Source organism: Agelaius tricolor, unplaced genomic scaffold (assembly GCF_023055355.1).
Source record: "Agelaius tricolor isolate 1412-34295 unplaced genomic scaffold, bAgeTri1.0.p SCAF_17, whole genome shotgun sequence".
In the NCBI taxonomy this organism is placed as follows: domain Eukaryota; kingdom Metazoa; phylum Chordata; class Aves; order Passeriformes; family Icteridae; genus Agelaius; species Agelaius tricolor.
The window spans coordinates 18,038,570-18,064,684 of record NW_027269277.1 but is presented as its reverse complement, the minus strand read 5'-3'; the positions used below and the strand labels follow the sequence as shown (position 1 = coordinate 18,064,684).

The following is a 26,115-nucleotide window of genomic DNA, read 5'->3' as shown; positions in this document are numbered from 1 at the left end:
TATGATTTACCTGCAGCTCCACATAAGATGGATAATGTGCTGAAGTAAGAGCACGCAGCAGTGATAAAACTGCAGCTCATAAAATGTTACTTTTGGAGACAACAAAAATTTTCACTGTCGAGTCATCCGCATTTTTCTGCAGTCTAGAAACTCCTGAAAAACAATAAAGATGATTCATGAGGGAAGTAGTTTCCTAGAAACGACAGACAGGGATTCAGACCCATTTTTACCTCATGCAGGAGGAGGCGAGCTCATTCCTTAGAGTACCTGCAGGTCAGGAATTCTGATTTGTACACACACCAGAGCCAACACTTCATAGGAGCTACGTTAACACTAAGGAGGACCAACCCCCCTCATAATATCGTTTTTCACTCTTCTATTGCAATTAGGAACACCAATAGTTTTTAGGTTATTTTCCATTTGCAGTAGGTGAGTAATTAAGTGTTTATTATCTCAATAATAGTTTACACCTGTGTGCTGATGGGGGCATTCCCCTGAAGTATTCTGAGAATTTTTTGCTGTTCCTGTGTAGATTCTCTTCCCTCTCACCACCCCATCACTCACTTTCCAAACCCACCAACAAACCCCAAAACTCTGGAAAAACTCCACAACCCCCGCCCTCCCTCATCTTCACCTCAGGCGCCCCGGGGAGCGACACAGTGGCAAAAACAGGAGGGGGTGGGCGGAAAGCGCTACCCGGCTGTTTTTATTAAAACCATCACAGAAACACACCTGGAAAAGAGGTTCAAGTAAAGGAGGATCAGCAGCTGCCCTCACCTTCCCTCAGGAGCCGCCCCTCGCGCACCTGAGGCGGGAAAGGGCGCGAGCGCACCCGAGGGAGGCGCGCGGAGTTATAAATGCAGTAACAAGAGTATAGATATTCAGGCCCCTTGTACGCCGAAGGTTCAAGGGTGATTTGATTTTTTTTATGGGTTTTTTTTGGAAAGGAAATGAAAATCCAGTGAGGTTTTTTTCTGGCTTTCCCTATAAGCAGCAAATTAAAACTCCCCTGAGGAGCCGCTCGCGCCGGCTCGTGACCCTCGTGCGCCTGAGGGGCGGGAAGGGCCGCGCGCGCGCACCCGAGGCGGGGGCGGCGGGAAGGGAAGGGAGGTCAGGGCAGTTATAAACTCTACTAACGCTAGTAGAGATATTCCGCTTCCGTGTGCACGGAAGGCTTAGAGCGAGTCTCTGAAAACAAGTTAAAGAGTTCAACGAGGTTATTCCGGCTTGGCTGTAACCACCGACGCTAACTCCTCTCAGCAGCTCCCCGTGCCGGCTCGTTACCCGCCGCCCTGGAGCGGCGAGCGAGCACGCGCGCACCTGAGCGGGCGCCTCCAGCCACCAACACCGGCCACAAGCCGCTCCCCACCGCCTCCGGGGAGCTCGTGCAGGGGGCGGGTGACGCGGGGAGCCCGGCCCCGGCCGCCGCACCGTGCGGCCCGGTCCGCGGCCGCGCTCCCGCGGGGCCGCGCTGCGCCTGCGCGCCGCCCTCCCGCCGCCGTGGCCGAGGCGCGGCCCCGCCCCCGGCGCGCGCTGCGCAGGCGCGGCGGGAGGGCCGGCGATGAGCGTCCTGCTGCCCAATATGGCGGACTTCGACACGATCTACGAGCTGGAGGAGGAGGACGAGGAGGAGCAGGATGAGCCCGAGCCCGTGGTGCGGAGCCAGGAGCTGCCCCGGCCCCGCGACGCGCCCGATCCCGTAGCGGTACGGGGCGCCGGGCACATCACCGTGTAAGGAAGGAGCGGGGGCAGCGTGAGGGGCCGGTGTGGCGGGGCGGTGGAGCCGGGCGGGAGCGCCGGGAGGGGTGAGGGCAGCGGCAGCTCCGTGCCCCGGCCCTGTCGGCCCCAGGCTCCCGCCCCGCGGGGCCGAGAGCCGCAGCCCTGCGCCCCTCTCCCCTGTCTGTGAGGGGAACTTGGTGAACGTGGGCATTTTCCGGTAGCTCGAGGGAACCCCCAGCCGTGAATGAACAGCCGGAGTTGGCTGTCGGTGCAGAGGCTGCAGCGCAGCCCTGGCAGCCCTCCCTGCTTGCTCCTCTTTATCCAAACAATTTGTTAGATAAAAAGCAAAGTCCACGCGATGCGAGGACGAACAGCCTGTTCAAACCATCTCGCTGTGACCCTTGTGTGCCACGGCTGAGCCGGGGAGCCCCCACACTGCACTGCAGAGGAGGCTCCTGCCCGTGCTCTACTTTATCTGCCCCCAACTTAGTTGAGAGTTTGGTTTAGATTGAGTGTTTTTATCACTGGAACACAGCGTGAGCCAGAATGTTTGCTGCTCATTTAAACAGTTGAACAGAAGACGAGCAAGCTGTGTTTCCTTATATGTAATGTTTACTCATAGGGATTTTCTTAGTATTCCTGCTCCAGCAAGCTGAAGAATCAATAGAAGCAAGTGCATCCTTAACAAGTTGTTGGTTGTCATGTTAATTTTCACGGCAGGGAGGGAGGTATTGAAATTTATGTATTGCAGAGACCCACCAAGCTTGTGTTGCTTTGGCTCTGTCTTTGGATTGCATAAAATTCCCATTTCTCTCAGTAAATAGGTGCAGTGTGCTCTAAGTCCCTGCAGCAGAAGCTCTGGCTGGGGAAGGCTCTGCCATGCCATGGGAAGTGGGGTTGGATCTGTGTCCTCATGGCAGCCTGGCTCAGGGATGCATTGAGCTGGTGCCAGTGGGGAGCTGCTCTGCTGCACCGCAGTGCATTTGCTCGTGCAGATGGAATTTCTTTGTGTCCTCACCCCAAAGAGCTGCTGGCCTGACTAAAGGAGAGGTAGAGCACAAGCAAAGATGCTCAGAACACCAAGTACCCATCTTAGGAGCTACCTGATTTGAAGTGCTGAACTGGAAAAAGACATTACACACTCATCTGCTTTGCTTTCTGTGATGCTTTTTGCATGTTAGTGATATTACTTACAGTTCCTTCTTGGCTCCAGCATCTTTTTGGGATGGGCAGGAGGATCTCCAAGAACTAGGGATGTCTACATCACAAAAAGCACTCTTGTCAGTGAAGTGGAAATCCTTAGCTAGCTACATGCCCTTGTAACCATCTGAGCTGAATCCCCATCCAACTTATTTTCCCTTTCTCCCACCCCTCTCAGTTTTCTTCCTGTAACAGGACCTACCTGCATGGTAGGAGGCAGCTTTGATCAGCTCATGCTGTATTTTTAAATCTCCTTATACTGATAAAAACAGTTCTTGGATGTTACCAATAAAATACAAGTAAACCCTGGACACTGGAGTATATAATCCCAACCTCCTGTTAAATGGGAACTGGTTTGCTTCCCAAAGAGTTTGTGTGCTGGAACTCTGTCACTTTTTGATCACACAGAGGCTGCTGCTTTTGAAATCAGTTGGCTGCAGAAGCAGCCTGCTCCAGTTACTGAAGGGAGAGACGTCATCCAGGAGAACCTGGGTTTGTTTGCTAATGAGAGTATCTGAGCTGGCAAGTCAGACATTATTTAAAAAAGAAAAGCAGTCATCTTTATAAAGCCATTGTTTTGCTTGGATTTTTGTTTCAGATGCTCCTGTTCCTCAGCTGGCACTGGCCTTCTTGAATACTTTTGGTGTACAGAGAAGGGATCATTCTCAAGTTCCAGGGGCACTGCTGCAGTTTTTCATGTCCAGTTCTCTCACAAAACTCCCAAGTTGGTAGATTCAGACTCTCAGTTTCCTGCAAGAGAGTTTTTATTCTTATGACCTTGTCAGTGAGCTGCTTGCTCTGACAGAGTAACTATTCTGCAGTATCCAACAGTACTAAATACAAATTCCAAGAGTTTTCTGAGGGTATTTGGCAGGATCTTGTTCTTCCCACTTTACTTTTGCTAGCCATTCTACCCCTGTGCATGGGAAGAGTGACCATGTAAAGTGTATTTGTTTTATTTTAGTCAGAGAGGATATGTGTAAAACTGGTTGGCAAAATCTATGTTCATCTTGTCCAGAATTCTTTGAAAAAATTCTGTCATATTAATTGGTTTTGAAAGCTTTAGAATTTTAGCACAGATAAATTACTAGGTCCTAGTAAATGCCTTTTCTTGTGCAATTCCCTTTTGAGGAGTTCTGAACACCTTGTGTGCTGTTTCTCCCATAGTCAGTGTGGCTGCTTGGTGTATCCAAGGATCTGCACACAGACATTTGTAGTGAACACTGAGTCATGCCCAGCAAAGCAAAGGCAATAACTTCCAAAAACAGAGCAGTAAGCAAACTGTACCTTGGCTGTAGCCTTGTATTTATCTGCTATAATTTTTCCATATCATTAAGCCCATTTGGATGGATGGTAATGAGGTAATGAAATAGCAATTAAACATATTTTTGCCATTAGTATCCAGCTTCCTGCTGAAGTCTGCAGACCTCCTAGTCTGGCTAGAAGTTCACTTTTGGTGTTGTCTCCTGTTTTCTGTAGGAGTGCCCCAGGGACCCACAGTCCAGGTGCTGATGAAAAGTTTATTTTCATCACCTGGGGAAGAGAGGGAAGAGTTGAGATAACATTTGACTATTATCTGGTATTGTTCCACCTTCCACATGTTTAAAACAGCAAATGACCTCAGCCTTCCACTCATTACCAAAAATTTCATTTTCCAAAACATCATCTGTGGGTAAGGATTCTTGGATAGTTCTGTTGGCTTCCCAGGAAAATGTTCTGAACTGGGGAATATTAAATGTTCAGGGAGATTTCAGCTCAGGGCTCTTGAGGAATGTCATCTTTACCCTCTCATGTTGGCCAAAGCTCAGCTGATAGCTCATACAGAGCAGTGTGGGGTCTGAGCCCCACTCTGCAGAGAGGTTAAACATACCCTGGATTAGGTGTGGGGAAAAGAGCTCTGCTCAGAGGGGGTTGGAGAGCTTCACTAAACAGGTTTGACTTGTGCAGTCCAGTAAGGCTGATTGCTATCTATAAATACAGGAGTGGAGAACTGAGAATGAGGTGAGGTTTAAGTCAAAAAAAAATTAAAAGGTAAAGCACCTTGAAATATTTCTCTTCTAAATGTAAGAAAGTGTTTCCAAACTCTTGCTGTTTCAGTTCTGGGGACAGAAAACCTGAGCTCCTGCTTTGTAAACTAAACAACATTACCTTGTGGTACCTGTTGCAGGTGAGGTTTGCAACTGGTGGTTCAAGATGTTCACTTCAGCCTTTACTGAGGGATTGATGCATTTTTCTTATTATAGCTCCCTAGGACAAGCTGTGTTCTCAGCACTCTGCAGATGGGGGAAATGAGGTGATGGGATTTGCCTGGTGCCATCCATGAAAACAGGGAAGGAGGGCCAGAGCAGGCAAGTGAGGTGCTATCCATGAAAACAGGGAAAGAGGGCCAGAGCTGGCAAGTGAGGTGCTATCCATGAAAACAGGGAAGGAGGGCCAGAGCAGGCAAGTGAGGTGCTATCCATGAAAACAGGGAAGGAGGGCCAGAGCTGGCAGGTGAGGTGCTATCCATGAAAATGGAAAGAGGGCCAGAGCAGGCAGGTGAGGTGCTATCCATGAAAACAGGGAAAGAGGGCCAGAGCAGGCAGGTGAGGTGCTATCCATGAAAACAGGGAAGGAGGGCCAGAGCAGGCAAGTGAGGTGCTATCCATGAAAATGGAAAGAGGGCCAGAGCAGGCAGGTGAGGTGCTATCCATGAAAACAGGGAAGGAGGACCAGAGCAGGCAGGTGAGGTGCTATCCATGAAAATGGAAAGAGGGCCAGAGCAGGCAAGTGAGGTGCTATCCATGAAAATGGAAAGAGGGCCAGAGCAGGCAAGTGAGGTGCTATCCATGAAAACAGGGAAAGAGGGCCAGAGCAGGCAAGTGAGGTGCTATCCATGAAAATGGAAAGAGGGCCAGAGCAGGCAAGTGAGGTGCTATCCATGAAAACAGGGCAAGAGGGCCAGAGCTGGCAAGTGAGGTGCTATCCATGAAAACAGGGAAGGAGGGCCAGAGCAGGCAGGTGAGGTGCTATCCATGAAAATGGAAAGAGGGCCAGAGCAGGCAGGTGAGGTGCTATCCATGAAAACAGGGAAGGAGGGCTAGAGCAGGCAAGTGAGGTGCTATCCATGAAAATGGAAAGAGGGCCAGAGCAGGCAGGTGAGGTGCTATCCATGAAAATGGAAAGAGGGCCAGAGCAGGCAGGTGAGGTGCTATCCATGAAAACAGGGAAGGAGGGCCAGAGCAGGCAAGTGAGGTGCTATCCATGAAAACAGGGAAGGAGGGCCAGAGCAGGCAGGTGAGGTGCTATCCATGAAAACAGGGAAGGAGGGCCAGAGCAGGCAGGTGAGGTGCTATCCATGAAAACAGGGAAGGAGGGCCAGAGCAGGCAAGTGAGGTGCTATCCATGAAAACAGGGAAGGAGGGCCAGAGCAGGCAAGTGAGGTCATCCTGGTTCTGTTGCAGCCTCTAGGAAACGGTGCCTGGCTCTGAGAGGTACTTGTCATGCAGTGAGGAAAGTGCAACAAAGAACGTGGGTGACTGATCTGAATTTCTAAATGTTACACTTTGGGCAGCTTGCACTGAGGAGTCACAGAACTGGCCCAGAAATAAATCACCACCAGCTGCTGCTCCAAGTGACTTAAGGGACAGCTACTGGAGTTGATGTATTGTGATTTTTAAATAGACTGAATTTTAGAAGATTTCATAGACCTGCTCATGCTAGATCACTTGTCTGTTGTAGGAAGTCTAATTCAATTAATTACCTCTTGATCAATACTTAAGATTTTAACTTCTTTACATGGAAGGTTCTAATAACACTTCAGTACTTTCACAAAGTTGCCTGTAAAGCTGTACAACTGTATAACATCCTGCTTCAATCTTTTTATTTTATTTGGTTGTTGAGTCACCCCTCTGCTCCATCTAACAGGAGTTTAATGGTTCTAAGCCCTGGAGTAAATAATCACAGAATGGTCTGTAAAACTTCCAGAGATATTTTAGTAAAACTGTGCTAAAGGCCATCAGTGATTCTGACTAAATATGGAGTTTAAAGTATAGTTAAAACATAAAGTTATATTCTTTAGCCACTCCCAGGTGTCAGTGTGAGAAATGCCATTCTGTAACTCAGGTTTCCTGGACATGCTGCAGCTGAAGGGAGTGTTTTGGCAACTAATACAAATTAGTTATTTGGGGGTTTTAATGTGTGTCATGACATCAGCTTTGAAATTTAACCCAAAACACATTGTGATCTTGCATTCCTAATCAGATTTATTCATCAGAAAGCACTAATTTCTCTTGTTCTTTCTGGAAATTGGGGTGCAGTGGGAATTTCCATGAGTATATTTATCAGGGAGGTAAAAGACACTACCTGTGGCTTAGGAAATGTTTGAATTGTTGGAGGTCAGAGGAGGGTTCTGAGGAGCAGCTGGTACCTCTTTGCTCTTTTTTTTTCATTTCTTTTGCTGTATCCTAAGCTGCTGCTCCTGGCCACTGTAAAAATCAGTGTTGAGGACAAGGTGGACCTTTGGCATGGTTGAGTGGAATTGGTCTGTTAGATGGGTAGAGTAAATAATTCTTGAATTTTCCAGTATTTTTATTTTGTTGTGTTGTCTGATTGCTCCTGCTTTGTGATCATTCCAGGTTGTTCCATTGCTGATGCACAGAAAAGTCTGGGTTCCTCAAAGCAAGCTTGGGAATGTGCTTTATAATTTTAGTCTTTTTTTTTAAGACTGGAAAGACTACTTCATTGCTCTCCAAGCTTCCTTAAAACTAAATATATAACATTACAAAACCTGGAAGATTTCAGCTTCAAAAGGTACAAAATGTGGAGGCTGACTTGCCAGATTACAGAGAATGGAAATGTGCTATGTTAGTAACCTTTGTGCTTGCCTAAAATCTTACTGGTTGTACTGTTTGGGGGTTTCTGTAATGTTTTACACAAATATTGCTCTTTACAAGAGGCTCTAACTTAAATTATTCATTGAAGGACTGGATTGAACTTCACCAGTGTTGTTGCCAGACATTTCAGTTACTGGATTTCTAGAGCCAGCACAACTTCCTCTGTTCTGCCTCTCTCTTCTTTAAGGTTGATTTGACTTTTTGTTCCCTGGGAGCCATTTCAGGTCAGTTTAGGGTACCTGGGGAGTTCCAGAGTGCACAGGGTGTGTGTGTGTGTGATGGGCACTGATGGGCACTGATGTCCAGGGAGGTGCTGGGACCTTCAAGGTCCCTTCCAACCCAACCATCCCCCAAGTCTGTGATATTTCAGCAGTGCTGCTATTGTTAGAGACCAGTTTGGAGTATGGCAGCTGTCAGTTTGACTCAAAACAAAGTTTGTTTCTTCAATAACTCCTACAATACCAAATATAATTGTTCTCTTCTTTTTGGCAGTGATTCTTTCAGGTATTTTGATTTTTTTGAACACATATATTCAGGAGATAGTTTAGCAGAGCTGATTTGATGTACAATATATTTAACTTTCATCAAACATACAGATTGTAGCTGAGGGCCAGCTGCTGCTGTATTTTGTTAAATTACTGAATGTTAAAGGTTCAGGAGTTTTGGAATAGGTGGTAACAGGTTTACAAGCCAAATCCAGCTCCCTGGAGCTTTCACTGGTTATAAGGAAAACCTTTTGATCAAACCCCAAAACACTTCAGTGAAAAGTAGTCACAGTGGTACCCAAAACTTAATTTTCTAGAATTTCATAGTTGTTGTAAAAGTCTCCTTTGTGTAGGCTCTTAGGAGATGCCTTAACTCAGCCCAAAAGAAGTTTTTAAAACCACATAGTTATAAATTTCTAAGATGATGATGAATGGGTTCCTTAAAACAAACTTCATCTGTTGCATGTGGAACAACTGCATGTGTAAGAAAGTAAAGGGGTTGTTGAACCTGGGATCTCATAGCTGGAGGGTTTTTTCTTACAGAAATCAAAGATTGAAACTTGCTGCCATCCAGTTGGAAAAGGAATTTTCCACTTCTGGAGGTGCTGAAGTAAGGCCCTGAGCTGTGTTTGTGTCTGAAATGGCTGAATGGTACCCCAGGCCTTTATTAACTGAGATCAGAACTGGTGAAATGATGCAACTGTAAGGGCAAAGGAAATTAATAGTGGCTTCTTTTTAAAGTAAAAACTCTTATTACAATTTTGATGAAGGGAAACAAAGTAAGTTAGGTGGAATATATTTTGTTTGTCTCTTTTGTTTTCAAGGTTTGGCTTGAGCAACAAGTTTGATACAGAATTTCCTTCTGTTCTGACAGGGAAGGTAAGTGTGAGATTAAACTGTTCTTTTCCATGGGAGGAGCCAGTGCCTGCAGTGGGTTCTGTGTTGGATACCTGAGCATGACCCCACTAACAGCTTTACCTGTGGCCTGTGTGACCCAGCTGCTCGCTGCCCAGCCCCTCAGTGGAGCTGCAAACAAGGAGGATTTGCAGTGATTGTTATCATTATTGACATTCCAAACACAGCAGAGCTCACCAGGACCCCACAGTTTCCATGCAGACTTGAGAGCAGCACTCACTTAACCTTGCTTTGGAAATACCTGGAGCTTGTGCTCCCTCCTGGCTGAATTAAATCAGTGCAAACACTGGACCTCTCTTTTCAGTACGCCTGACAAGCCTTGAGTTTGTTTAGACAAAGCTCTGGAAGTGAATCTGTTTTATCTGAAGCTTTACAGAACAAAACATAGTGTTAAATCTACAAATTAAGGAGGGTTTTAGTACATTTGCACAATTACCATTTAGTTCTGAAAATTAGTGGTGACAAGTCTCTTGCTTTCTCTGGAGTCCTGTCATCTTACTTAATGCAAGTGTAAGGAACTGTAATTTGTAGCTATTAATTCAATCTTCACTAAATTCTTAGTTAGTTTGAAATTATTTTTGTAATTATATTTTTTAATCTTTTAATTGCTTAATTCTTTTTCTCCTGAATTTTTTTCTTCCTGCTGTTTCACTCTCTAGTGCTTTGTTTTTACTTTGATTTATATCCCCCTCATGTACCTTTTCCAGAATTTGGGAAGAAAAAAAGTTTATTTGGCTCTTTCTACTTTGTCTCATGTCATCCCATAGAGCTGCACTCCCTCTGCAGCCCCTTGCAGGGGTTGAGTCATACCAACAATCCACAAATGCAGCTGAGTGGTTGCTCCTGCTCCTGCCAGATCCAGCTGGGCTTTCTCCTCCTGCATTTTCACCCAGAGTGCAGTGAATAAAACCCTTGTGCTGAGGTAGCCCAGCTGATCTGACAGCAGTAGCCCTGAAAAGCAGCTTCTGCTTGGAGCTTTTGGGTGCTGAAAATCAGCCTGGGACTTTTAGGATCTCACTGAGCTCAGACAGACAAATCCTGCTGATTCCAGTGTGAGGGCTGCTGAGAGCACTTTGCATTTCACCACCTTGTCTGAGGCTTTTTCTTTTCTGATCACTGAACACCACAATACATCTTGGAAAAAAACAATTTTGATGTTCTTTTGCTCAAGTTGTAGTTTAATATAAATAAGCCTGTGGAAAATCCCAGGCAAGAAACATTAAAACTAAATTTAATGGTATCATTTCATCTCTGTCTCTCTAAAATATATTTGAGTTATTAAAAAACCAACCTACAGCCAAGTCTACACTTTTTCATACCAGCATCAGTGGCTGTCACATTTTCCACTTGACTGTCCTTCTGTTGTTAAATAGACAGTGAACAAAAGCTGAATTTAAAGTTCACTTGAGTGCTTGGGCTTAATTTAGCAAAGACAGAAAAGAGGAGATTCTTCTGTTGGCATTTACCCTTCTTGTCCTGTGTGTGAAATCAGTGCTCCAGGAGTGGCATGGCAGGGATTTGCTGTGTGTAGGGATGCTCCTCTGCTGAGAATCTGGATATTCTGTTGTCTTGTGGATTTGAGGGGCTTTCTGAGCAAGGAGATGAATTCCCTTTTGTCAGGGGAGAACACCAATCAAACAAGATAATAAACACATTTCTCTTCCTGCCTGCCACCACTGCCATGAAAGACATTAAAAACCACAGTTGTGGGGCTTTCAGTTTTTAATACTTCAGTCAATTGCAAGAAATAAAGAATCTGCTTCTTCCTCTGGTTGAGACAGTCAATCATCTTAACCTCTGTTGAAAATTAAAATGCAGTCATTTTTTTCAGTAAGTTTTTCTTCAAATACCCTGTTAAATAATTCACAATAATCAGGATTGTAGTCAACTGAGACCCCACTTTAAGATCCTCTGTTGTTAAAATGTAATTTTTTTGCTTTTTATGAAATCAAAATTTATGAATAACAGAGACTGTTAATATTTACAAATTGGGATTAAAATGTTTACTCTGATCTTGCACTGGTCCTCAGCTCCTCTAAGACAATGTCATAGTTTATTCATATGCCTGTGTAACATTAAGTTGAATGTCTTTGCTGCCCCTGTGAATTGATATTCATAATAAATCCCATCTGCTAATGGAGTGCAAGAGATGAAGCCATTTGATGGGTTTGATGGAGCTCTCAGTGGTACTGGTTTTTTTTGGAATAAATACAGATGGACAAGATGTAGGTTTTTAAAGCAGGATGAGAATCCTAATTAGAGAAAACTCTGTAGCTACACCTTTGTCCCAGAAGCACAAACTTGTGGGGTTTATGCCACATTCTTGTGGCAGGAATTTCCTTAAGCTTTCTGCCCTCAGCCCATCCACATCATGATGGCAACAAACCTGATTTTCTTTTTCTGAAATCTGGAATCCCCCTCCTTCACCCATTTTCCCAGTCTCCCAGTTTTTCCAGAGCCTGCATACCTGTTGTAGGTTGGCCTAGAGCTACATGCTTGTAATTACATCTTCAGTGTTTAATTGAGACTTCATTGGTTGCTTTCCTTGGGAGAGGTGAATGTGTACATATGAGGGCACAGACAATAAAATAATAAAGGAAAGGAAAATCCCAGGTACATCAGATGTTTGGTGTAGCTAATTCAGCTGGATTAATATTTGTCTTGCAGGATGAGACAGAAACTCGCCTGGTTTGTAAATCCCAAGCCAGGCTTCTTTTCAGAGGAACATTATAAGGAAAGATTTGACTACACTTAATACAGAGGCAATATTTAACTTTTAATAATGCAATTGGACCTTGGCCTAAATTGGAATGCTGGTTAAATTTAAATTCTGTGTGCTACAGGTTTGCAGGATTATTAATTCTCTTAAACAAGCATTTAACAAAATATTCTCTGTGATTTGGAGCACAATAGCAGCCACTGCTCCAGGTGACCAGAAAATGATGGAGGCAGTGATCCTGAAGGGGAAAAGTGGAATTTCCTGCTCTGATCTTGAAACAAAAGGGGTCCTGCCCAGCGAGGAGTGTGCAGTGCAGGGCAGGGGGAGCCATAAACTGAGGGCTGGGCATTGTGCTGTGTGATTGATAGGGCTGCTGCTGCTGCTGATTGAAGGAGGAAGATCAGGCCTGCTGGGCCTTGCTGCCTCCCTTCCTGTGTTTGGAGATCCTCTGCATCCTGTTGTAAAATATTATGACACCCCCTCCTTTCCTTTTATGTTTTTTTTTGTTTTTTCCCTGCTGAAAGGAGCTAATGTCCCTTCCCAAGGTGTACAGCACAGCCAGGAGCAAAGTGCTTATCTCATTCTTTTCAAGAGCCAGACACAAACTCTCCAAGAGATTTCCAGAATTGCTCAAAATTAGGCTTTCTTAGGGAGCTGTCTTTGTGCAGGAGGAGCTGTTAATTCTGTTTGTTTGAAACACATCAGCCCCTTCACAGACACCTTTCAAAAGCTGTACCTGCAAGGAGGCAAGAATTGAAATTGTGTCAGAAAATCAACAGTTCTGTGCTGACTTTCATTTAGATTCCATGTCATTCTTAGATTAGAACAGTTATTTACAGGTATTTTGTTCTTAATCACTGTGTAACAATGCTAAACTGTCACTGAGCTGTAAACTGAGCAACAAAATTGTGATTTCTTCTGTTTGTCACAAGATGAGGCTTATCTTGCTGTCCAGTTCCTTTAGGTTCAGATGAAGATGTGTCATTAGTGACAGAAATATTTGTTGTGATTCCATTTCCTAAAGGCAGAAACAATCCAATAGTTGGGGTTAGTCAAAGGCATCTTAAGTAATTGCATCTTATGTTGTAGCCAAGTATTCACCTTTACATGAAAATATTTGGTGAGTTAGCAGGCAGTGCTGCTTTCATAATACTACATTAAGGTAAACATCTGACCAAAACTCCTGAAATGGGAATTTTCTGTTGCTTAGTGGCATCCAAAGTTGGTTTCTGCTTTAGCCATTTGCTCTGCAAGAATGAGAGTATTTCAGTATTCATCTTAAAATGCAGGAACAAGTTACCCTGATGTGAACAATGAGTCCCTAAAAATTATCACAGGAAGAGGGAATTTCCCTGGGCTTTCTTCTTAGCTCCCAAATTTTTCTGCCAGTTGTGATCTGAGGATCTGGTTGGGTTCTCTTCATGTTGGATGTTATCACTGATAAAGGGTTATTCTTGTTAAACTGAATTCTGGCCTGTGCCATTCCATTGTCTTTGGCAAATTTGTTCATCTGCATTTGGAGCTTGGGCTGTGTTGTTGTCAAGGTCCAGTAAACTTTGTGTCTGAAGGAAAAGGAAACATTCTATTTTCTTAGGAAGTCTCCTTACAAAAGTATGAATGGCTTCTAGGAAAAAAAACAAAACTACTTATTTTAATATTTCACAGAAACAGAATATAAAATTGTAAATCAAAGGAAGTTCCATTTGTAGATATCTAAATATGAGGCCCATAGAAACTTCCTTAGGAGTTGAAAATGCCAATTAATGTAGGAATCCAGTTTACTTTGAGGCAGTGAGTGCAGCAGCTGCCTGAGGTTACTGCAAACCACCAGCCCAGATGTTCTTTCCTACAAAACACTCTCCCACGTTGAAGATGAAATGGTTTTGCTCATGTGCATCTGGTATTTGTTATATCCCAGTACAAGATCTGGCATTGGCAAAGAAATCCATAAAACTTTGTTCCAGAGACATGCAAGTACAGGATAGTTTACCACATTACAATGGGATTTTTTTCATTGCAGATGTCCCAGTACAAAGGATCTCAAATCTCTTTGACCATTTTCTTTTATTTTTTTCCCCTAAACTGCCTCTTGTAAAACAGACAATTTTTTAAGTTACATTTGTAGATGTAAAACAAAACAGTCTAATTAATGTGGGAGGGGGACAAAATAATTCCTTTCTATGTCTTTATTAATTCCTGCTGTAAAATAATCCCAAATTAAGTTCTCATGTTTTTAACTGTAGGCCTGGCTGGTGTGCAAGGCCAGCTGCCCCCTGACTCTGTAGTGCCTGGTGACCTGAATGGCCAGGAAACAGATGTTGTATTTATTTACTCCCTTCCCTGCAATGCTTTAAAGAATTCAGCTCAAAAGGCAGAGCAGCAGCATCAGGTCCTCTCCCATTTCCTGCCCTGTGGCTTTGCCCCTGCTGAAAGGGATCTTTGTCATTAAATGAACTTTGCTTGGTGTTGCTCCCTTGTTTGCAGAGTCAGATGAGCAGAGCTGGGCTGCCTTGGCTGGGGGCTGTGGAGCCCAGCTCTGTGTGCAGACTCACACTGGGGATTTGCATGCACATGGCAGGGAGGAAGGAAAGAGGGGGGTTAATTGTCCTGAGTTGTGCCTGCCTGCTCAGGTCTCTTGTTGGGCCTGATTTATTCTGCTCTGGGTATTTGAATGCTGGGCTGCATTAGAGTTAAGGGTGTCATCTTGGAGTCCCTGCCTCAAATCCATGTTTGCCTTGTCAGGTGGAGTGACTGCATTCTGTAGGGAGATGAGGGATTTGGGCTGTGTGAGTAGGTGAGAAATGCAGTTATTGGAGAAAAGAGCTTCTTGCTGATACAAAATGTGTAATTCCACTGTGGCTCTGCCCTGGCAATACAGGGATAAAATATTATTCCTGAATTTCCAAAAGCTAGTTTGCAGTAAGTAGGCTTTATTCCTAACCCTGTACAAGGTGCATTGTTCTGCCTTAAATACAATCCAGGGTATTTCTTTTAGGCTTCCCTATTTTAGGAAGCAGCCACGAGGGAAGTTGTGGCTTCATTATGGGCCACTTCAGGAAGTGATTTTGTGGACAGAGCCTTCACCCAGGCACAGTGCAGACTTAGATTGCTGTGACACTAATTTGGACAATATTCTCCCTTTCTGTGGTACCTATTTTTGCTAAACTGCTCCCACATTCCCTTGGAAAGCAGACCTCTGTCACTGTTCCATGGTTTTGCTCAGTGTAGCCAGTGCATGCATTGCCCAGCTGTGTCCCAGTTCTGATTTTGTCTGGGCCCATTGTGTTGTCAGGCCCATTTATTAATTTCTGGTGCAATAAATACAGATGAGCTGCTCATCTAAAAGATGTTTGGCTTTTGAACTCAGCTTTGTGCAGTGCATGCACTAGAAATGAATTTGTGGCAGGAAAATGACTTTTCATGCTCACTGGGTGACCAGTGCTTTAGAAGATTGTGCCATTGCCTGTATCATTTTAACCTCCAGAGGCAATTTCTGTGAAAATACCCCTGTGCTGGCTCTCCCTGAAGTTGAGCCTTCTGTTGCAGGTGGCCCCTGAGGAATTCAAGACCAGCATCAGCCGGGTGAACGCCTGCCTGAGGAAGAACCTCCCTGTCAATGTGAAGTGGCTGCTCTGTGGCTGCCTGTGCTGCTGCTGCACTCTGGGCTGCAGCCTCTGGCCTGTGGTCTGTCTTAACAAAAGAGTGAGTCCATGCTTCAGCACATTCTAGGCATTTTTAAATTATTGGTAGGATTAAATAACTTTTCGTAATATCTTCCCCATTTTAAAACCCTGGTTTGGCCTCACATTCAAAAGGTTATTCTGGTTTCCATCTTAGAAAATAGAAAAAAATTGGAAATTACACCAAATTAGCAGTTGACTCAATAGTTTTAAGAGTAGCTGGTGTCATCTCAGTTCAAACAGGATGGAATATATGATACTCTAAATTTCCAGGATTTTTCAAGGTCTAAGAATTGAGTGCAGAACTGAACCTTCATGACCTTTAAAGAGTGGCAGAATGAGACTGAAAATCACTTCTCCTTTTCACACCCCCCATCCCCACTCCCTCCACTCCCTAAATAAAGATTTTTAAAATTTAAAAATCACTTTTTTGTATGCAATAGACACCATAACATTTCAGAGCTGTGCTTTATCTGCTGTATTTTACTGTGCTGTTTCTGTTAAGAACAAGTGCAAATTTATTTTCTAGACTTCCCCCCTAACAGAGTTGACCACTCCTGTAATCAGGCCCAAAGTAATAATTTTGAAAAGCACTTTAGTCAATTACCTCTGTGGTTTGTGTTGAGAATTGATTTATCACAGCAGTAAATATTGGAAATGCATTGATGTGTTAACTGTTGAAGTGCTCATCACTGAAGCTGCATCACTCAAACATTACAGGACTTGTTTTAGTTCATTTTAACTGCTTTTATAAATGTAATTATTGCAGAGGTTTGTGCCTGAGAGATACAAAGGGAGTATTTGCAGTTTTAAAGCCATTTTTAATATCCCTGTACCAATGAAAATCTGAATAAATGCCCATTAATTATATGAAATTCTCAAGGCTGCAGAGAATATGCACCAGGTAGGGGCAATTATGGCACTGGCATAGGAGTGTGAGAGTGATAACAACCATGCAGTGATTAAAATTAAATGTATACCATGCAGGATCATCACAGTTGTCTTTTTGTGACCTTCAAAATCACTGAAACTTGAGAAATTATCTCCTCTCCACAGTCGTGGAAAGAGCAGGACATGAAGGACACATTTGGTAGCCAAGAGTTGAAAATAATTTGTTGTGAACTGGAGTTTGGTGGTGAGAGTTTTTTCCAAAATCCGGATCACAATTCCCTTAGCAAAATCTGGAAATAAGGTGCATGGAAATCTGTGTTTTCAGCAGAATACCTGCAGTGAGTGTGGATTTGGCCAGGAGACTCTGCTTTGTTGGCTGGGGAGGTAAAAACACCAAATTCAAAAGGATCTCTTGATAACTGAATGAACTCTGTAAAAGGCACAGGCCTAAATTGCACTTGATCTTAGAAATTTTTCCAGTGATTCCAAGTTAACAAAAAACCCATGAGTGTTTTCCTTTTTTGAAAAAAGGGGGGGTGGGGGTTGAAGTTATAAGATTTCCATGTATTTCTTCTTTGGCTCATTCTACTTTTATAAAACTTAACTTCCTATGAATTCACCTTAGCCAGAAATGCAGCAGTGAGATCCTGCTGGATGAGAGCAGCTGCTGAACCATTTCTGATCCACTTCTGACTTCCTTTCTAGACTAGAAGATCAATTCAGAAGTTATTAGAATGGGAAAATAACAGACTATATCATAAGGTAAGAAAAGAGTGCTTGTTTGTTTCAGCTTGAAGAATATTGGCAATGAAGGATGTTACAGTCTTGTCATAATTCCATATTTTATACTGATCCTAAATAATAGATGCTAGTAATTCAGTATTGCTAATGCTTGGTGCATTCCTCATCCAAACAAGGCTGTGCTAATCCTTTGTTATTTATTTCCTTAGCTTGGTTTGCACTGGAAGCTGAGTAAAAGGAAATGTGAAACTAGCAATATGATGGAATATGTGAGTATTGCTTTCTACTTATTGCTATTCAACAGAACTATGATTTAATAGAGAAAATCCTTCACTTAGTGACCCTGTGCAAAAAGATCTCCCAGTCAAATGTGCAGTTTGCTCTGTGATTTGGAATGAGGGAGACCCCTGGGACTTTCTGCATTGGAGTGATTCCCACACCAGCACCAGTCCATAGTTCCTTAACACCTATCCCCCTTTTCCAGTGTGTTCACAACCCCTTTGATTCAAAGAATTTTGCAGAAATACTGCATCTTTCCAGGAATGTGGTTTTTTGGTTGGACCTTTTCTTTTGTGTTTTTGGTTTGTTTTGGTGGGTTTTTTTCCTGACAGCCCTAAATTTCACATGGTTTTAAACAAGACAGACCTTGTAGAAAAGCAGAATTTCAAGTATTCCTGTGCTTCTGCCACTCTCCAATTCCCTTTAACATGTGAAGATTGTGTTGGCTTTAGGGAAAGAGATCCACCCCAGAAAAAGCCAAGCCCCAGAATCCCTCTATTTCAGAATGTCTGCAATCTCTGCTTTGTTACCCTGGGGAACATTCCCTCCTCACTGACTATCTCAGATATATTTAGTCTTATGAATTAGCTTATGTTCATGGAAATTGTGCTGAAGCTTTGAACTTTTTGGTTACTGTCTTCTGTCTTGTCTTTTTCCCTTCTTCAACAGGTAATATTAATAGAGTTCTTACCAAAATACCCCATATTTCGACCTGACTGAGGAACAACATTGGTCTTTCATGTTACCTGTCATTTTCTACCCTTAGTGCCTTGTAGATGATTTTGGAAAGAAGATGGTCTACTTTGCTGTGACTTAAAAATGGTCTTCAGTAGAAATCTTCCTTGCTGTTACTTTCTTTTGTTAAGAAGAGAACAATTTGCACATTTTTTTATGTTAAACGAGGCTTCTATGTTGCACTCTGAATTTTTAACATTACCAATAACTGATAGAGTTGCCACTAGGGATCTTAACATCAGTGCTGCTTCAACTTGTTCTGAGCATGCTGCCTTATTAATTTCTCTCTTTGCTGTCCTCCAATGTGCATCCTAAAGCTGTGTCATCCTATATTTCATCCTAAGTGTTGCAATCCTAGAAACCCTCAGTAGGAATGTCCAGGTAAACTCCAGTAGTAATGATTTTAGTAGAACCTGCTTGCATAGGACTTGCAATCAACAGCACTGGTTTTGTCCTGCACTTTGCAAAATCATCATTTACATTTAGGGGGTTCTTTAGTTTACCCACTATGGATTTGTAAATATTGACTCTTTGCATAATGTCAAGTGTGGTATGCCAAGGTTTACAGAATGTATTATAGCTCTTATTCTATTGCCAACATCCCCAGCATCTGCTCCATGTGCTCCTTCCCCTGGGATTGTACAGCCCCACCCACACTGGTTTTATGGGAAAGCCATAAAGAGTTTGTACATATGTCAGATGTGTAGGGCTCAGTTGCACTTTGTTTAGTAAATGGATGAAAAATGCATAGCATTTCTGTCTTTATTTTAACAAGTATTTCAGGTGGTGTTTGCAGCACCTGAAATACAAAGCTGAAATCTTCACCTCTGCAAAAGCTGCATTTGTGGGGTAGATGGCAGCTGTTGTTAACAAAATATCCTAAAGTCTCTTTTGAAGTGAGGAATATATATGGATGTTAAGTTCTATTTTGTTTCAAAGTCAGGAAAAATTAGCCTCAAATCTGAGATCTTCGTTACAGAAGAGAAAAATCAGAAACAGCCAAATCCCAGCTGAAGCAGCACCTTTGTTACTGGTGTGTTTGCACTTCAGCATTTTCACAGTTCAGTGACATGAAGTCCCTTCAGTGGCAGGAGGTTTTATCTCAGTCCAAGTGGAGTTTCCAGACATGCTGAGGGGAGGAAGGGCAGCAGTTGAAAGGGCTCCTGAATCTGTTTTGGCAGTCAGGCACTGTCTGGAGAGCCAGGAGAGCCTTGTGGAATTCAGTATTATTTTGGATTCTTCCCTGTTTGCCTGATCTCAGGAAGGGAAGTCATTGTAGAAAAACTTCCTCTAATGGCTGATCTAAGCAAGAGCACTTGATAAAAGAAAGCAAATGGAAATTGTTGCAAGTTCCTTGCCTTTCCTAACTAGAAAGAACAAAGCCCAGCAGATAACTGAGCATCTGCAAGTTGTGGTGGATTTCACTATCAGTGTCCAGGCATTTCTTTGCAGCATCTTGACTCCCTGCAACATCATCCCAAGTTGCTTTTTAGTTTCAGGGTGACTTGGGGTTTCCTCTGAATGTATTTGCATCTCTCCAGTTTGCAATATGCTATTAAAATACAGTATTTGTAAGACCATTGCATCCCAATACCTGCAGTAGGTCAGATTCCTTGTACACAGTGTTTACAGAAGGCCAGTTTTATGCAAGTTGTTACTCAAAGGGAAGTTTGTGCTGTTTCCTGTCCCAGACTGATGGTTCACAGTTTGAAATCTGCACATTTCATGCAGAAACTTTGTTTGACTGCTAGATTGGTGACAACTAAATGTGTAATTGCATTTGTAACATGAATAAAAACCTCCTGTGTTGTTTGAAATTATCATTAGCTACACCTGCAACTCAGATTTCCATTGCAGAACCAAGCAAAGTGTTGTCTCCAATTTATTTCTTTTTTTGGGGATGAGTGTTAACTGGAAGCAGAGAAAATAATGGCAGAAAAGGCAGAGTAAACCAAAACTGAAATGGCACACTCAGTTCTTTCTTTGGGTTTCACTGACAAATGAGTTTCTGGAGTAATTAACAGAACAATGGAAGTTTCTTACTGTTCTGCCAGAACTTTGTTGTGCAAAATACTCAAGAAATCTCAGCAGGTTCTGATTTTCTTCTTCATGCAAATCTATTTTCTCCCTGTACTTGCCCAAAGGGGAGAACAGGCACTTCCCATGGAACCACAGAATGGGTTGGGTGGGAGGGACCCCAAAGCTCCTCTCATTCCACCCCCTCCTTCCACCAGCCCAGGTTGCTCAGAGCTCCATTCAAACTGGCCTTGAACACTTCAGCACATAATATTAATTTGTAAAGTTTACATTTTAAGTACATAAATCCTATACATTTTAATTTGTCCTTAATTATTACTTGTGCAGTCTTCAAACCATGAATGGGTCTTGTCTTTGTGTTTTAATTGACATTTAATTATGTGGCCATAACATAAAGAACCAGAGCCAAACCTGTCATTTACAGTAAGCTCCATGTTTTAATAAGTAGATAAATTTGCATTAAAATGCAAAACCAGCAGCAGTATTATATTTGCATGTGAAAGACACAGGATTCAGAGCTCACTGGAAGGTGAAGGCAGCTGGCAGTACTGCTGTGAGCTCTACACAGCTTCTTTTTGCTTGGCCTGTCCTTTAAGACCAAAACATCCCAGTTAATTCTGTCTCCCAAGACTGGAAATCTCATTTTTGACAGTGAATGATCAGCATGACTTGGTGAAGTGTTCATGGAGGATATCTGTCAGAATTTGTAGCAGTGTAACAGATTAAGATCAGCAGAGTGAGTGGAAGTGGTAAAGAAAGTGCCTTGGCTGGTTCCAACACCATTGTGCAGACAAGGAGAAAAGGGAACTAACTGGTCCCTCTCAGGAGTGGGAGTTTGCAGCAGATTTTTAAAAGCAGCTACTGTCTACCAAATCAGTGTTTATTTCTTCACAATAACATGGTGACACTAATTTTGTTTCTAGGTTTTATCCAGGAAATCTTTGGGTTTGTATCTAGAAAGTTTGGTACGTGGAGAGTACTGAGGAGTGCAGAACTCTGGCAAAGCACCAGAGCTGCTCCTCAGTGATTCCCCACCTGCCCAAAGGTGTTTTCCCAGAGCTGGAACACAGAAGTGTTCAAACATGCACACCCAAGTCTAGGGAGTGTGGGTTCAGTTGTAAATGGGTGACTTTTAAACAGAGAAAAAAGAATTTTATTAAATCTGGTGTGGTTTTGATAAATACAAAAAAGAAGTTCCTATGCTCTTCTTGATAGGTACAAAAAACTCCATATGCAAAACCATAAATTGATGTTTATTATTGTCCCACTGACAGTTTACTACATTTTCTTGTCAACACACTACCATTGGAGCAATAAAAATGTCAAGCTATTAACATTCACCATCAATTATTTATCACTTTAGTAAGCAATGTTATGTGATTCTTCTGCCATTCTTTTGTTTTCTGCTTTTGGTGTTCTTACAGTGTTGTAACATACTTGTATTGCTTCTGAAAAGTGGTTTTGTTTAAGCTGTATGAAACTGTGTTCTTAACACTTTTATTCTGTTTACAAGTGAACAGCCACTTTTTTAACAGGACCTCACATCTGGAGAGTTTTCTCTCTATTTTTTATTTTAAATGAAAATAAAATTCTAACTGAGCTTGCTTTCTATAATTTACTGCACTGGCTCGTGCCATTGAAAGAAGCTGGAAGTCAGACATGCTTCATCACTTTGAGACATTTTTCTTTAATTAAATTCAAAGATGAAAACCTTGAGTAGTGCAATGTGTTTATGGAAAAAAACCCTGACATTTTCTGTGTCTGTCCCTGTAGAGGTGTTTCAGTGGGATGGCAGCAGTGGTGGGGTGTGTCTAATGAGACACACCTGACACAGCCAGGCCAGGGCCCTGGCTCCTTCAAACAAGGCTTGGAAAGCACAGGAGGGGTTTCCAAAGATGAGAACTGCAGCCTGATCATCAATCTGATTTTCCTGGTGCTCCACCTTCCTGCCAGGGCAGTGCTGGAGTCCCCATCCCTGGCAGTGGTGGAAAATGTCTGGATGTGGCCCTGGAGGACGTGGTTTAGTGGTGACCAGCGTGGTGCTGCTGGTTGATGGTTGCACTTGGTGATCTCCAAAGTCTTTGCCAGCCTTAACAATTCCATTATTTTCTGGTGGGCTCACAGACCCTCCCTGGTAAGGGAGGGAGGAATCTCTCCCTGCAGAGGAGAGGAATTCCTCTCCAAAAGCAGAGGTTTCCTCACACCTCCCAGGGAGCCAGCCTGAGCAGGGACAGGGTGTGAGGGTGAGCAGATCCTGGCTCCCAGAGGGGTTTGTGCCCAGCACAAGGCAGCCCTTTGTGTGTGAGAGCAGGCTGCCTTTGGAGCTGGGAAAGCAGGACTTCAGACTAAAGCCTTTGGCTCATCCCTGAGGGAAAAGCACGCATTCCTGAAAGGGGCACGTGCAGTGGGTTTGTTGGAAGTTGTTCTGGGCAAACCCAGGGCTGCTGGAGCATGGAGCTGATCCTGGATGTTGGCTGAGAAAGCAGGGAATGTTTCTGGGCTGTTCAGCCAAAAGGAAGATGAGGGGCTGAGTCAGGAGTTAATCCCTGGGGGCTTTAGGAGGTGTAGTTGCCCAGACTTAGCAGCAAAGGCCTGTGCTCAGGATATTTGGGATTTGGCCCTGACTCTGTTGGAAGACAGTCTCAGACCTGTTGGTAGAGCAGCTTGCTGTGCTGTCTGTGCCAGTGTATTTATAATGCTGTGTCTGTCATCACTTCAACTGTTCTAGCTGAGTTTATTTTTTTTAGTGAAGCTTGGAGAGACTTCAACCCTTCATTTCTTAGACCAAATTAAATGTTAGCCTCCCCTCAAAAGCAAAGTTTTGTTTCTGTTCATCCTGCCTGCATTTATTTGAATTAATTTTCCTTGAATAGGAGTGACCAGGAACAATATTCCAGTTAGTGGCTCCTGGCCCAGAAGGCACCAGGTATTTATTTCAGTGTTGATAGTTCCCCTTCTCGTGTGAAAAGAATGTGATCCATTAAATTTCAAGGGTCACATTTGTCTCCTTAGGGGCTGTATTGTATTTCTGATCTGTAGCTGTTCTGTGATAAATCTGGGGCTATTTCTCTTCAGCCACTTGTAGTTTGTACAAGTTCCCTGCAGACACTCATCAGTCCAGACTCAGCATCTGACACTTTGTACTGGTGAATCTCTCAATATTTCCATTACTGTGTCCCCCCAGTCCTCCAGTTCTCCTTGTACTTGTGCTCCCAGTCTTCCTGGGAGAAGTGTTTGTCACAGGCTGATTCAGTCTGCAAAATTAACACAAATGAGTTTACTAAAAAGATTAGTTCCCAGATAGATGCCTGAATTTTGCTTATGAATTTTCTAAATGCCCTTTTACTTACTTAGTCCCTGACCTGCTTTAAATATTTCTACATCTGACTGAATTTTTTACATCTGACTGAATCAGTAATTTCCTTGTTGTGGTTTATCTGGGAGATGGGATCTACCTGGGCTTGGTTGATTTACATCTGGTTATTTTATAAACATGCAAACAGCAGATTTGGGTCTGGGCTAACCTGTTGAATTCTACATTTTCCCTAATCACTGAATATGTTTAGGTAATGATCCTTTCAATACATTCACATTTTATTTCACATTCTTTATGTAAATCTCATTATCTATAGTAGCCTTTCTTGAGCAGAAAATTAAAATTTCTGCAGGAAATAGGTTTGTATATTTGTATTCAGTGACAAACATAACTTGATATTTTGGCTAGAAAAGAAACACTTCTTCACAACAGTGCTGGTCCCATGGGATAGGTAATAAAATTGGAAAGAGGAATTACAGTAGCTCTCAGACTAATAAGAATTTAAAATTAAAAGGCAAATATTAATCAAAAGGTGATGACTGATCTGTATTTACTGTAAATTATACGGTGTGCAAGCCTGGAGGGGTAACTGAAAACTACTGGTTCTCCAGAGAGTTTCTACAACAATCTCCTTGGACATTTCTGACAGTGAAGTGTCTGAACACAGCAGCAAAAGGAATTCTGGGTTTTGTTGTAAATGGAAAAGAGTGGAAAATGGAAAGGCACTGCTGAGGCCTGTTGGTGAGCAGCACTTTCCCACCTCTATACAGGTAACCTGGCTCCACTGGTATAACCAGAGGTCTCATCAGTATAACCAGGGATCTCATTGGTATAATCGGGGGTCTCACTGGTATAATTGGGGATCTCATCAGTGTAACCAGGGGTCTCATTTGGTATAGTCAGGGATCTCATTGGTATAATCGGGGATCTCACTGGTATAGTTGGGGATCTCATCAGTGTAACCAGGGGTCTCACTGGTATAACCAGGGATCTCATTGGTATAACCAGAGGTCTCATCAGTGTAACCAGGGGTCTCACTGGTATAACCTGGCTCCATTGGTATAACCAGGGGTCTCACTGGTATAACCTGGCTCCATTGGTATAATCAGGGGTCTCATCAGTGTAACCAGGGATCTCATTGGTATAATCGGGGGTCTCACTGGTATAACCAGGGATCTCATTGGTATAACCAGAGGTCTCATCAGTGTAACCAGGGATCTCATTGGTATAATCAGGGATTTCATTGGTGTAACCAGGGATCTCATTTGGTATAATCGGGGATCTCACTGGTATAATCAGGGATCTCATTGATATAACCAGGGATCTCACTGGTACAACCAGGGATCTCACTGGTATAACCTGGCTCCATTGGTATAATCGGGGGTCTCACTGGTATAATCAGGGATCTCTCATCGATATAACCAGGGATCTCATTGGTATAACCAGGGGTCTCACTGGTATAACCTGGCTCCATTGGTATAACCAGGGGTCTCACTGGTATAACCAGGGGTCTCAACCCCTGGTGATTTTTGGATGTCCAGTTCCTACGGTGAGTACGCATTCAGCATTCCCAGTGTAGGGTCCAGCAAGGCACAAGGAGCAGGAACGCACCTCAGCCCCACCGGAACCGCAGGGCAGAGAGTGGGAACGCTTTAATCCGGATTCAGGATTCTCTATAGGTTTTGTGAGAATTAGTGCTGAAAATCAGCTTGCTCTAAGTTTCCCTGTGATACTGAGGGAGGTAAGGGCTCTGGTGATGCTCAGACAGGAGCTCCCAGGTGGAGCTGCAGAAGGAGCCTCAGGCGCTGCATCTCCAGGCCCTGAAGTTCAGCATTCACCGAGGAGCTGCACAGCCGGACCTGGGAGGTGCAAACCCCACCCAGACAGACCCGAGTGTGTCTCCAGCCGCTCGGGAGCAGCGCTGCGCTGACAGCCGCGACACGGAGCGGCATTCTGTGCTTCCCCGTGCCTCCTCGGCAATCCTGCGGGACTCCTCACGTCCTTCCTGGGCAGCTCCGAGCGGGAGGCTCCACAGCGGCCGTTCGGGCTCTGCGTTCCTTTCCGCGCCGCCCCGGGCCGAGGGCGGAGAGCCCCAAATCCCCCTCAGCGGAGCGCTCTGCGAGCGGGGCCGCGGGCAGGGCCGCGCTCCCCTACCGCGCATGCGCGCGCAGGGTTGGCGGGGCGGGCTTGGCGGGCGAGCGGCGCTGGGGCCCGGCGGGGCTCTGAGGGCGGCGGTAGGGCCCGGCGGGGCCGGCGGCGCGGCTCCGTGCGGCCGGCGGCACTAGGGCCCTGCGGGGCGCTCGGGCGGCTCTAGGGCCCGGCGGAGCACCGCGGGCGGCTCTAGGGCCCGGTGGAGCACCGCGGGCGGCTCTAGGGCCCGGTGGAGCACCGCGGGCGGCTCAGGGGCCCTGCGCGCCCACGCCGGGGGTCTCGCCCCCCCCTCCCGCCATAGAAGCAGCAATGGCGGCGCCGTAGCGCGGCCGCCGAACCCCCGCCCGAGCGCCGCGCCCGGGCCCGGCGGGAG

At 44.2% G+C, this 26,115-nt stretch overlaps 1 protein-coding gene across 1 annotated transcript; it reads left to right on the top strand.

Moving 5' to 3' along the window:
- Nucleotides 1–1,544: 1,544 nt before the first annotated feature.
- CHIC1 (cysteine rich hydrophobic domain 1) lies at nucleotides 1,545–21,991 on the top strand. Its single transcript, XM_071442756.1, has 6 exons — nucleotides 1,545–1,731; nucleotides 9,103–9,157; nucleotides 15,459–15,614; nucleotides 17,189–17,245; nucleotides 17,434–17,493; nucleotides 18,173–21,991. The coding sequence occupies exons 1-6, from the start codon at nucleotides 1,562–1,564 to the stop codon at nucleotides 18,221–18,223; spliced, it is 549 nt and encodes a 182-aa protein (XP_071298857.1). The 5' UTR covers nucleotides 1,545–1,561; the 3' UTR covers nucleotides 18,224–21,991.
- Nucleotides 21,992–26,115: the final 4,124 nt, after the last annotated feature.